General features: G+C 34.7%; 1 protein-coding gene across 2 annotated transcripts; it reads right to left on the reverse strand.

The window, feature by feature from the left end:
* Positions 1–4,844: 4,844 nt before the first annotated feature.
* Positions 4,845–11,779, reverse strand: LOC128212887 (transcription elongation factor 1 homolog). Of its 2 annotated transcripts, none has more exons than XM_052918277.1 (4): positions 11,734–11,779; positions 9,900–10,021; positions 9,263–9,333; positions 4,845–7,542 (listed from the first exon to the last, which is right to left on the reverse strand). In XM_052918277.1, the coding sequence occupies exons 2-4, from the start codon at positions 10,013–10,015 to the stop codon at positions 7,478–7,480; spliced, it is 252 nt and encodes an 83-aa protein (XP_052774237.1). In that variant the 5' UTR covers positions 10,016–10,021; positions 11,734–11,779; the 3' UTR covers positions 4,845–7,477. The 2 variants fall into 2 exon arrangements, with proteins under 2 accessions (XP_052774237.1, XP_052774238.1); XM_052918278.1 differs by having other exon boundaries at positions 11,718–11,775.
* Between the last annotated feature and the right edge of the window lie 2,614 nt (positions 11,780–14,393).

Below are 14,393 nucleotides of genomic sequence, written 5' to 3' on the forward strand. Positions count from 1 at the left end.
TTATATGAATATTTGGTGTACCATTTTGTACAATCTTAGGGTAAAGCGCGCATTGGCCTTCGAATATGAACGCTACTATTGTATGGTCGACATAGCACTCTGATGTATATATGCATATTGGGTGAACTATTTTGACATGCTAAAGGTTTTACTTGTATAATTTTAGGGGAGAGCGCGCGCATTGTCATTCGATTATGAACGCTACCTATTTTTGTCGACATATCTTTATCATCACATAGCGCTTAAGTTTGGCTGAAATCCAACACAAATACGAACAGTTACGGCTAAGACGCAAGTTTTTCCATGTACTATGAACATCTGACCAGGAATGACCTTTTAAAGCTGCACTCTCACAGATAGACCGTTAAAACAACATTTTTTTTTAAATTTTTGTCTTGGAACTCGCGATTTTTTTGCGTATATGTCTGGAAACCAGTGAAAAAAGACTGCTGACAAAACTCAGATCGCATGATTTTATTTTTAATTATTTATATTCAAAAATTGATGTTTAATGCATTTTTCGTTAAGCGTTTTAACGCTTTTAGCCATAAAACATCAATTATGAACGTTAATATGAAAAACTGCGCATGTGATCTGATATTTTGCCACCAGTCTTATATCACTGGTTTACTGATATTTACGCAAAGATTGATTCATTTCAAGACCAAAAATAAAATAAAAAGTTGTCAAAACGGTCAATCTGTGAGAGTGCAGCTTTAAGTGATCGCACGAATGCTACGTGCGACACACATTCCCATGCTTTTCTAACTTTCTTTGATGTTTGAATAAAATCTTATCTATTTCACAAATGCTAAACCAAACACCTTTCTTTACTCATTAGTTTCAGGTTTGTTTTAAATGCAATTGAAAGTGATAACCTTTGCTACACACGTCCGTATATTCTCACAGACAAAAAGTGTACCAAGTTTCATTTGAATGATTTTAAACGGTTTTTGAGTAATGACAATGGAAAAAGCGTTTAAACGCCGACTTTCATGACACCAATGCTATCAAACTACACATTCGGAACATCTTGGCCATTTTCCATCGAAAACTACCTCGCATGTAAGTAATTCGTAAAATTTAATACAAGCATTATTAGTCAATCTGTGAGAGTTGAGCTTTAATATTTGTTCAAACCTCATGTTCACTCAAAAGCAGCAAAAAACACACACCAAATAATGATAATTTCAATTTACAACTAAAATTTAGCCACTGTTAGCATTTACATAGTTTATTTTGATATATCTTAAAATAAATTTCGAAGCGAAAGTATATAGGTTCTTTCCATAAGGCGCAGATTAAGAATGAACTAAATATACATACTATACAATAGCTCCTTATTACAAAGAGTAGACGTACATGTTATTTTTATGTATAATAGTGTACCAAAAGCAGTGTTCAAAATGCACCTGCTCTGCATTATAAAGTAGGTACGAAACGTGATATACAATTAATGGGATATATTCAATGTATATATGTTAAAGATTCAGTGAGTTGGAAGAAATAACTTGTACATTGCAACATAAACCATTTACCGAGTTTCTTAAGCGACGGCGTTTTTTTTAAATGATTTCGGGAAATTGAGGGTCCATGGCATCCGTGTAGCAATCACATAATCGGCGGCTCCCTCAGGGTGCCCTTTTAAGTTATCCCGATTCCAATCGCGATGTGCCCGAATGTAAGCCATAGGGGTACTGAATGATTACTCCGCGGACACAGGGCGTCCCTGCCGTTTGTTTTCGATAAATAAATACCAAATGCTATTCGTAAGGGACATCATATAAACATACTCATACACTCTTGAAAATCAATTTAAGAAGCCCGTATTTTCGTCCGCGTCAGAAGGGGTCATCTACTGACACAGGCATCAATAAGGGTCATATACTGACCATGACCAACTCACCCAAACATCAATAAGGGTCATCCACTGACCCAATAATCAGTAGGGGTCATCCTTCGACCATGACATAAGGACCAACGCATCAATAGGGGTCGTTTAGTGACAATGACCTACTAACCCAAATATCAATATGGGTTATCTTCTGACGATGACCGGCTGATCAAAACATCAATATGGGGCATCTTCTGACCATGGCCGGCTGATCAAAACATCCATATGGGTCATCTTCTGACCATGACCGGTTGACCCAAACATCAATATGGGTCATCTTCTGACCATGACCGGCTGATCAAAACATCAATATGGGTCATCTTCTGACCATGACCGGCCGACCCAAACATCAATATGGGTCATCTTCTGACCATGACCGGCTGATCAAAACATCAAACTGGGTCATCTTCTGACCATGACCGGCTGACCCAAACAACAATAGGGGCCATCTTCTGACCATGACCGGCTGACCCAAACATCAATAGGGGTCATCTTCTGACCATGACCGACTGACCCAAACATCAATAGGGGACATATTCTGACCATGACCGGCTGATCCAATCAATAATATGGGTCATCTTCTGACCATGACCGGCTGATCAAAACATCAAACTGGGTCATCTTCTGACCATGACCGGCTGACCCAAACAACAATAGGGGTCGTCTTCTGACCAAGACCGGCTGATCAAAACATCAATAGGGGTCATCTTCTGACCATGACCGACTGACCCAAACATCAATAGGGGACATATTCTGACCATGACCGGCTGATCAAAACATCAAACTGGGTCATCTTCTGACCATGACAGGCTGACCCAAACAACAATAGGGGCCATCTTCTGACCATGACCGGCTGATCAAAACATCAATATGGGTCATCTTCTGACCATGACCGGCTGATCAAAACATCAAACTGGGTCATCTTCTGACCATGACCGGCTGACCCAAACAACAATAGGGGCCATCTTCTGACCATGACCGGCTGATCAAAACATCAATATGGGTCATCTTCTGACCATGACCGGCTGATCAAAACATCAATATGGGTCATCTTCTGACCATGACAGGCTGATCAAAACATCAAACTGGGTCATCTTCTGACCATGACCGGTTGACCCAAACAACAATAGGGGCCATCTTCTGACCATGACCGGCTGACCCAAACATCAATAGGGGTCGTCTTCTGACCATGACTGGCTGATCAAAACATCAATAGGGGTCATCTTCTGACCATGACCGGCTGACCCAAACATCAATAGGGGACATCTTCTGACCATGACCGGCTGATCCAATCAATAATATGAGTCATCTTCTGACAATGACCGGCTGATCCAAACATCAATATGGGTCATCTTCTGACAATGATTGGCTGATCCAAACATCAATATGGGTCATCTTCTGACAATGACCGGCTGATCCAAACATCAATATGGGTCATCTTCTGACAATGACCGGCTGATCCAAACATCAATAGGGGACATCTTCTGACCATGACCGGCTGATCCAAACATCAATATGGGTCATCTTCTGACCATGACCGGCTGACCCAAACATCAATAGGGGCCATCTTCTGACCATGACCGGCTGACCCAAACATCAATAGGGGTCGTCTTCTGACCATGACCTGCTGATCAAAACATCAATAGGGGTCATCTTCTGACCATGACCGGCTGACCCAAACATCAATAGGGGACATCTTCTGACCATGACCGGCTGATCCAATGAATAATATGGGTCATCTTCTGACCATGACCTACTGCCCGAGTCAGCAATATGGGCCATGTACTGATTATATTCATAACAAGAACAGTACTATAACCCATCATGCAAGTCATTGATCGGAAATGAAAGTGTGACACCGCCGACGACATCTTGCGCCTGCAACGCTGTAACGAAGAAATCCCCAAGTACCTGACAATCTTTGCAGTTGAAACAATAAAATGTATAGTAATGCATCATTTTATGCATTTTTTCAGTACTTTTACACCGTGTGCACTTGTACATTATACGTTTAGCTGTATGATCAAGTTGCATGAGTTTACCCACATGGAAAGTCTATGAATTAGTTGCATCGTATTACATGCACACAACTTTCATTTATTTTATTACAACACATCATGCACATGTCGAAACTGCTTGATAACAATTGGACACTCACCACTTTCTAAACCAAGATTTTGTTAACACCTGCATTAAATATTACATATTTGTAATTTCATGACAGTTCAATTATTATTCCTGCCAGCAGCTAGCATTTATACCAAATTGCCTCTGCCTAAATGTGTTGCTAAATTGTTTTTGGCAAATGTGATTAAATTTCATTTGAATAGCATATGGTTTTGTGTAATGGCAGACCTTTTTTCTTAATTGACACCAATTGGGTGGGTACGTTTGGATTTCATTTCAATACTTGTTTTTATTTTCACAACATTGATATTTGTTTTCTTAATAGGATTTCCACACTTTAAACCTACATTAGTCTAGGTACATTAACATGTCTGTCCTGTGTAAAACAAACTATGAAAACTAATCCAAAAAGAAGATTAAAAAATATCAGTCAGATTTTTTGGTTGGCAATAAAAACAAGAGGACCATGATGGCCCTAAATCGCTCACCCTCGTGAACGTTTTAAAGCTTTTAATGAGTTTATTGCTTTATGGCGATGCAACTAACATTAGACTATGATCAATTGGTCTAATTGTCCAGTATTGTCAATTGTAGCTGTGCGTAAAATTATCCAAGCACTGCATTGATATTTGTTTTTAAAACTGTACACATGGTCCAAAATGCATAACTAGAGCTTCAAAAATAAGGTAAAAGAAAGAAAGTCGGTCAAAAAGTCACAGTATAGCTCGTCAGAAGGCAGCATTTATATTTGTTTAATGCCTGAAACTTATTTTGATACACCTGAAGGAAGTCAAAAAGGATATATAACAATATAACAACGCCATTGCTGAAACAACTGTATTTCAATGATAGGCATTTTGCAATATGTCTAAGCATGAACATTGTTTTAGACAAATTGACATTGTTGTTCCATTTTATGACAAAATGAACGATCTGGTAATATCTTCCAAAAATATCTTCAATTTGTAAATAACATGTTTTTCCAAAAACAACTAAGCATGTAAGAAAAGCTTGATTCAAACATCTGTTTATACACTATTACAAATATGAAGTTTTTATATATTTTCAAAGTTTGACAAAGATGGAAAAAAAATGTGAAGAATTTTCGCAATAAAGTTAAGCACACACACATGAAAACAACAACAAGATAATCCTTGTCCATGCAGTACCAAAAAACTTTCATTCTATTATTGTTTTGTTTTTTATATCATAAATGATGTTGCCATCATGAAATAACGTCATTTAATATTTTTCATATTAAACTAGTGTAACTGAAATAACTTTTGAAGTGACATCATAAATGAACAGTGTTTAGAATGTAGCAAAGTTTAAGATATTTATCGCTGTAAATCACCAAATTAGTAATCATGATGCAAAGAAATATTTCAATCATGGTCATTCAACAAGAAATTTATTAAAATTGTTTTCTAAAACTGACAAAACTCCCCAAGGCTCATTTCAATAAACTTAATGAACTTTTTGGATAAATTCCATATCGAATGGCCACCTATGTTAGATCTTTTATGTAATGTTATTTAATGTATGTAGAATGTTAGTATGTACTTACAAAAATAAATGACTCAAAGCCATCTATTTTGTGCAAGAACATATTAACAAATCAATCTTGTAATATTTTAGTGGTCTACATAATATTTTGTAAACTACATACTAATTGGCCCAGCCATCAATTTTTGTATACCGTTTCACCTGATAAAGTCAATAACGACTGACTGCTGATTTACAATCATAAATGTATGCGAAAACTTTGAGTAATACTGCCGTCTCATTTAACAAACTTTATTGTTGACTACTGACTTAGTGGTCAACAATATATTTTGTCCAATGAGAAGGCGCAGTAGTGGCACTAAGTAAGTTTGATCTCTCACCTCACATTTTCAATATGAACAAAATTAATGAAAGGAGAACACAAGTGCACCATTAAATGAAGTTTTATTTACAATGAAATGTCTTTATAAGTATGCACAAACTCTGTTGTGTTATTTTTTTTATAAAAAAAATCAAAATTACAAATGCAAATGCTTTACAAATGCAAATGGTTTACATATATCAGCCATCAGATCATTGAAATAACCCCTCGTTATAATCTCCACAAAAAGAAACAATTCTTGATTAATTAAATGTTCTGCACTTTACAGCTTAATGACAGTGTGACGCAATGTTACAAAATAATCTGCAAAGATTAACAACATCAAAACATGCTTCACATCTTGTTTACATGGTTAAAATTGCAAGCGAAGACAAATCAGTCTACAATGTACAAATTTTACAAAAAATAAATGGCGATGAAAAATGCATGATTTGGATTCATCAAGTTTCATTTTTTACCATTTAAAATGCACTTGTTGATAAAAATTAAGTTTACTTATCGTTAACATGGAAAAAGGGAATATGAAGACAAATTGAAAGACATGTACAAATTTTACAGAGAGAAAAAGTGATGAAAAATGCATGAGTTAAGCATTTTAAATGCTGATATTGTTTAAAAATAATTCCACTTCTCATTTACATGGAAGAAACTGTGAATGAAGACGAATCTTTCAACATGAATAAAATGGCAAAAAAATGCAAGACACACAGTGAAGCTTTATTTTAAATCAAATATGGTTAAAAAAACCACATGTTATATGCAAACAAATTTATCAAAGCGATGAAGTGTCACTTCTATAAACCTCTCATTCAAACATATTCAAGTATCAACTTTCTTGTTTAAACTGTCAGATGCAAATACATTCTGAATTAAAGCTGCACTCTCAAATATTGACCTCTTTGAATTTATTTTTCCAGAATCAGCTCATTTTGGCATCAATTAGGTTATATAAGATAAATCACAAAAGAACAGATGTCAATTAATAGAGAAAACTGCCGATTTTTTATTTTTTTTAAGCATTTGTAACACTTAACATAAATATGAAAATCTGCGATCTGATCTTTTTGTCAGTAGTCTTGTAGCATAGGTTTCTAGACAAGTGTGCAAAACTTTGCTCATCCAAAAATAAATCAGTTGTCAAAACAGTCAATCTGTGAAAGTGCAGCTTTAAAGGGATACTAGCAATTTGTATAAAACTTTTTAAATTACATTTTTATCTTCTCATTAAAAAATGCTATTAAAATGAGTGCAAATCATGTTATTTTGGGGTTTTATCTCTTTAAAAATACTTTTGCAGGTCTGTCATTATTTTTTTTATTTAAACTGTAAAAAAATAACAGCAACTCGGGGATGAGGAGAGCCATACTTATTACAGCAACATAATTATAGCAACAAAAAATGAAATAATAAGAATTTATCTTACATCATGACAATGTCAATTCTTTTTTTTTTTTAATCTATCCATGCCTCTTTATACGTTCTAGAACCCTAAGCTTCTTTCACAGTCTATCAAGATCCAAGAATGAACACTAGCGAAGCAGGACCTCAGTGTCCTGGCATCCCCTTGGCTATTGGTTGGCTTGCTCGCACGCATCTATCCAGTCACTGTACACATCTATAGCTTCAGATAAATCTTAAGCTTAAGTTAAGGTGTGATAACTTGATTGAGCTCACTGCATACCATGTTCATCATATGCTTACATAATAAAAAACATCATTGAAAAATACCAAAATGAAAATTGTTATTTGTAAATATTAATTAAAAAACTACAGTGTAAAAATATTAATGCTATTACCTGACATAAAGCATACCCTTATCAGGGGTCGTAGCTAGACCAATTTTGATGAGCAGTCGCCTAATTAGTATGCCCCACTCCCCAACCCCCACCTGTTTTTTTAAAATGTGGGGCTTTTGAAGTACATGTATATCAAATTGACATAAAATTTTAATACTTAAAGGTCTAATTTTGGAATAGTATTTGTTCTTTGATTATAGAAAAAACAAGCACTATCAAGGAAAAAAGCTTATAGGTCTGTTGGAAAACTAACCGGCAAAACGATGTGTAGGTCTACTGAAAGCTATGCCACTGGCAGTTGTCATTTTCATTATTAACCCTAGCTTATTTTTCTGGCTAGCAAGAGTTGAACAGACACAAAGCACTGTGAATTTTAAAATATTATTTATATAGATAGTTAATTCAAAGTTGTCAAAATATGTCAATTTATTTTTACATGCATTTCTACATCTTTAATAATAGGGAAAGCAAAAAGTTTGTAGTGCCTTCTGAATTTTTTTTTGAATTTTTTGATTATATTTCTTTTAGAAGATATAAAAACTTTAACTTTGTAATTGTTACAACACTCATAATATTGAACTATTGAAATTATACACAAGCACTTCAGTTTATAATTCCAATCGGCAATGTAAATCTTTTGTCCCATGCCAAATTTTAGTAACTAGTGTGTTATAAAGTAATAGCATTGCAATTTATCCGCACTCTGTTTATTGAATGATCAAACTCCGCCTATTGCTACCATTCTGATATCAGAGTTATTTTATAAAAGAAAACAAAGGGAGCACTCTCAATTATGGTACAAGCATTCTTCATGATCTTTTCATGGTGACTTCATTTCTAGTCCTAATTTTGGTCAAATTGTTTCAGAGTTTAAAGATAAAAAGCTATTTTCATACCAGCCGGGATCCCATCCCTATTTTATGGAACAGTCCCAACAGGCAGTATTACATTACACGACAACACAAATACTGCAATTTTATGAATAAGAACACCAAGTTTTGTTACACATACATGTTTATCAATTAGTGATGTTCCGATGATCGATTATAATCGAAAATCGATTGGTTGGGCCTGAAATCGGCGACAATCGATAGTATTTAGTTATAATCGATTATCGAAAAAAAATCCAAAAAAAAAAAAAAATCCAAAAAAAAAATAATTTTTTTTTTTAATAAGTGTTCAGATGTTATCTTTAACAAAATGGCTGATGAAAGCCACAATGAGCAAGAAAATGAACTATTTTTTATACAACAACACTTAATAACTTCAATCATAGACATAAGGTATATGCATATAATGATTAAGAGTTTAATACTGTACATGAATAAAACTACAACTCAGGTACTATCTAGTATTTTAAAAACCGATTTTACTATCGATGATCGGTTCCACTCAAGTAACCGATTATCGATAGTAAAATTGCAACCGATTCCCAACACTATTATCAATTTGATATCTTCCGACAAACACTTGAAGCTTTTAAAGTTGAGACTATTCCAGAAAGAAGCAGACTGACATGACATCATTGCTATTAATATAACAATGGAGAAAGGATACAGTTAATGGTTGTCTGGTAGTCTTCCATGCACACACCACACGATATTGTTCCAGTGTTCCGCTGGCGATCTCTGAAACCATACGATTTATGAATTGAAGATACATGTATAACTATTACATGAGTGGCCATTCAATACAGTATTTATTAAACATTTGTTCCAAAATTTACAAAAAAAGATCTGCATAATTTATTATATATCGTACGTTTACATAATCAGCCTATACAGTTATTTATTTAATTCCAAAGTAATATCTTCTGTAAGGAAAATTCATACTACACTAAGAATAAACCTGCTACATGTAGCCATCCCTAAACAAGGTTTTTGATTAAAACTGGACTTATGAGTTTGTCTTTTGTTTTTGGGGCTAAAGTTTGGCCATAAAAAAGTACAGTAGATATAGACATGTGAACTCTATCGAAGTTAATATCAACCGCTGTTGAGAGCCCCCTACCACTGTCCCGAGGAAATCTACCACTTCTAAATAAATAAATAAAAAGAATGGCCATGAAATTGCATTTTACGTCCAGGAAGATCATATTGTCGTAACATAACTGCAGTCGTGCTGACTCTTTGAAGGTGGGCAGAGATTAACACAATACTTCAACATTAACTTCATCATTAAGCATTTAACATACAGTTTGACTTCACACGAGCGTTCATGGTTACAGAAGGGACAGTTGAAGTTAACATCTAGCTTCTCGATATTCTTCCGCTTCGGTGGCGGCTTCTTCTTAGCCTTGCGACGACCCATTGTTTACTGGAAAGGAATTTCAGAAAGGTATTATCATTATTCAAATATACATCAAAAGTTGTACAGAGTAGTGCAAGCGGATACCAATGCTTGCTGTTCTTGTTTTTCAGTGAATAGGGGGAATACCATGAAAACTGGACAAACATATTGTATGCATTTAAATAAAGTAATATTGTCTATTTTTTGTTTCTAAAACTCAAAACAGACCACCTACCCGGTAAAAATCTTCCGTCGTTGGCTTTCAATATTATTTGGATTTAAACTAGTTAAAATTAAAACTCATGTGATGGATTTTGTGTTTATTAATGTACAACAAGGTAAGAGACCGTTATTCCTCACTTTAATCTGGGACCAATAACAAATCATAATGCCAGTTTTAAAATCACTTCAATGACAGTAAATCTCAGTTTTATATTGTATACCGCATGGTCAATAATCGTCCTTTTAAATAAATGATAAAGCAATAAAAAGGTATAGAATAGAACATTACTGTTCTTTACACTGACAGCGATTTGATTTTGAACTGTTCTACTTTCACTTTCATTACAATTGGCAGGAAATAAACGGGCACCTGTTTCCCGCGATTTTAAGACGGTGTGTGAAAAATGTATATTTTTCTGTTTTGAAACTTTAAGATGCATCTTTTAATTTTAGCCAATAAAAAAACATATTTGAACAAAATGAATAAGATATCAATTTTGATTATTTAGCATTTTTGTTTTCGAAGCCATCACAGCAAAAACTCCCGAAGGTATCTGTAAATTTGCATAATGGGCGGAGCTATTCACATCATTGAGTTTGACTGCTGCTAATGGACACAGTCACTGGGCAGAGCAATTATCGCTCTATGATCATCGTAAAGTTCGGCGAATCTGTCTCTGACTTGAAAATAGCGAAGTCGCCACCAACTAAAAAATCTACATGATTTGTCAACATACATTCTTAGTATTCTGGGAGTATGACATTAAAAGTGCAAACAGGTTTTACAAAAACAAGGGACAGGTGCGGGATCGATTTATTAATGCGTATAATTCAAAAGTGCATATCACTGAGACTATTGTTGGAGGTTTTTGTTAACTTATCGATCTTTATTAACATAACTTAGTTTTGAACTTGAAAAAAGTGATTTGCTAAAAATATTGAGTAAGCAAGAAATTCTACTTACAATTTCTGAATTTGACTTGCATTTAGCGAGTTAGCGACTATCCTATGTGAAACCCTGCGCGTTGTATCATTAATGTGTTCGAAAAACAAAACATGTGTTTTCATTGGTTGTTTTGGTAGCTTTTGGTACAAGTGCCCATAGAAGAACCCATCAAAGCTGCCATGTCAGGCAATAAAAGGGAATTATCAATGACTGAAAGATCCCAGAAGAAAGAAATACTTAAATATTTAATACTTAATAAAAAATGTTTTTTTCATGATTTTTGTTCCATCTGTTACGGACTGACAGATTTTTGAGTCTTGTCAGACGTAGTATCTTAAACTTTTTTAACTAGTCTGTTCAAACCTAAGCAAAGAAATTATTCCAAGAAGAATGGATGAGTCGTGTCTGTATTGGTTCCAAGAATGAATATATATAACCACACTTATCATAAGTTATACTAGGTCACATGGCGAGTTTACAAATAAATATCCATTTAATGATAGAAAATAAGTTGATTTATGTAATTTACTGTGATAAAATGTTAACAATACGAACATTTTTGAAATATTACCGAAATTGCTCAATGTTTTGAAAAATCACACGCACACGATCGCTTTGATTAGAATCAATAACTTTGAATAAACCGGTTTCAAGATCGAATTAGTCGCAGTCAACCATTTCTCGATACTCAGTCCACGCGAGTTCATTGCAAGAATTGAGGCCGTGTTTTTTTGTTCTGAATCCCTAATGCATGGCATTGTTTAAATATCATTGTCACTATCACTATTTTCACTGCATTCTAATAACAAAAGGGGGATGTAGGAGACTTCGTACCACTGCAATATCGTACCATTAATGGACGCCGCGTACTACATCTCGCCCATTGTCAACTAAAGAAACCTTTTCACTAAAAACTGAGCTGAATCCTACTTTTGTTTTTTTCTTCAAATTTTATTGCAATAAAACAAGACATGAATATTTGAGAGTGAAGGAAACCGATATTGGGGCACTGTCTGTGCAATCAATATTTCATGACTTAGTCAAACAAAAGCATACACATACATGTGTATATACTTCTCCTTGTAAGATACGTTAACTTTTTAACAACAGATATAAATTGTACAAGGAAGATGCCCATGTTAGAACACATCATTCATATTAGGTTATATTTGGTATAGAATCAGTCCATGGTTTTTGTAAGCAATAGTATTTTTTTCAAAGTTAATAAAATTAATTAACAGTTAACATCGCAACCCTGAACCTCACTTCTATTTACATTGTGAACATTGACTAGCATTGCATGCATCATTTGCAACATATACATGTAAGCATTTAAATAGAATTTAGTAGCAGTTGGTAACGTACCTTACAAGAATATGGCATTATGCAAAATATTTTTTTTAAAAAGAAGAAAATTAACCTGGAACTGGAAAAACTGTTGCAATTCGGCGCCGCAACAGTGGATAAACATGTTAAAAGTTCAAGAAGTGAAACTGAATAACAAAAAAAGTTTCATGAACAAGTTAACGTATCTTACACTGCGTCTCATCATTAACTTCAACGGCCTCACTTTAGTGTTAAAGAGTTCCTAGTTTCAGAAGGGCTTTGAATACACTGTATAATTCAGATGAGGAGATAAGTATTGTTCTGAGTAAAACAAAAATGAATACATCTAACAATATTAAAACAATCTTAAAATCTGGCATTCTCTCAGTAACTTTTGCTAAAATATATGAAGAGAATGCCACATCTTAAGTTTATTTAATGCTAGTCTAAAACTAATATCGAACATTGTAGTGATTATTAGTTTTTCGGGAATTTGTAGTCTCCATCTTACAGCTTGAACTGTCTCTTTGTTTTTTTCCACAAGGAAGAGGTTCCTCTATTATGTGAAGAACTTGTTCCAGATCAACCCATAATTCATGATCTGGCTTAGACGGCCATTTAAACAGCGCATGTGCTCCTTTACCCTTACTTGCTCCCATGAAAGATACCCTAGCATCGCCTTCATATTCACCTATTTCTAGTACCTTTGCAGGATATATCATCTCATCGTATTATACCAATACAAAGCTGTTCACCTTTGGCAATTCATTCACAGACATCTTTTCTTTCAGCCTGTTTCATTTTCTTATTCTGCCTATCTTCATTGATTTGGAAATAAGCATTTTCTTGAACTTTCCTTTTACCCCCATGCTCTACAGATTCATCTTTTACAACAGTACTTGTGTTAATGTCCCATTAACATGACACTGTTCCAGTATAGAGTTTTCCCTCCCTTGCAAGTATTGCATGCAATTTCATTGTTCCGCGAATAGCTTTCAGTGCTCTGCCATTCGGTTTAACTTTTGTTGTTTCATATGCATCTGCAGTGTAAAATACATACTCTATACTCTTCTTTTGACTTGAAGCCCATTTGTAAAAAATGCCAGTGCATCCAGAATTATAACTTTGCCTTGCTTGGAAGCTTCTCCAGCCTGTCGCTTGGCAGTCCCACCAACACAATCACATGGACCTTTCCCATGCCCTGATTAAAAAAAATCCACCTGGCATTCACCCCAAACAAATCTGAGTGTCGCAAAACAACACCAAACATTTACCTATTCCTGTATTGTGATGACGGACTGTCAGTCCAGTAATGAATCATAGTCATATATGGAAACAGAGACTTCAACTCTGGAACCAATTCTTCAAAATCGTATAGACTGCCACGTACAGAGTTGTGATTAGTTACATCGGACACATAGATAAAATTCTTGTGTTCAAGATCTTGCCCAGTCTTGTGATACACAACTACTGGATGCAATGTTACTGCAGTGCTATATTCCAGTAAGTACTTTGAATTTCATCAGCATTACTGCATGTGAAGTTTTCAGCGAAGTCCATATGGACAACAACTTCATTATCCGGAAGGTTATTTTTTGGGTCTTTGATGGCACTATATTGTTCTTTCACTCTCTCTACCTGCTTCAGGAAATCGTCATACTATGTGTCTATAAATTCTTGAAATTCATTTTTACTCAGTGTAACATTATGATCTTCATTTTCTTTTTGCCTTCAACATCAACTCGTTTCCACTCCTTAAATTTAATTTGATTGATAGCTTTCAGACCATCTTTCAACAGATCTGACATGTCATTAATTGACATACAATTGTAAGCTGTTTCGGGATTTGAAGATACATGTACACCAATTTCCAATTGTGGGGGGCACTTTAACTTCATAGCAATA

The sequence above is a fragment of the Mya arenaria genome, chromosome 13, assembly GCF_026914265.1.
Source record: "Mya arenaria isolate MELC-2E11 chromosome 13, ASM2691426v1".
Lineage (NCBI taxonomy): Eukaryota > Metazoa > Mollusca > Bivalvia > Myida > Myidae > Mya > Mya arenaria.

Bases quoted from the DNA above. Each gene is read 5' to 3' on its own strand.
- LOC128212887 (XM_052918277.1), bottom strand. From the start codon at position 10,015: ATGGGTCGTCGCAAGGCTAAGAAGAAGCCGCCACCGAAGCGGAAGAAT. The intron at 9,334-9,899 runs GTATGTTAAATG...GTATGGTTTCAG, and splicing joins CGCTCGTGTGAAGTCAAACT to AGATCGCCAGCGGAACACTG. The intron at 7,543-9,262 runs GTATCCTTTCTC...CTTAAGCTTAAG, and splicing joins CTACCAGACAACCATTAACT to ATTTATCTGAAGCTATAGAT.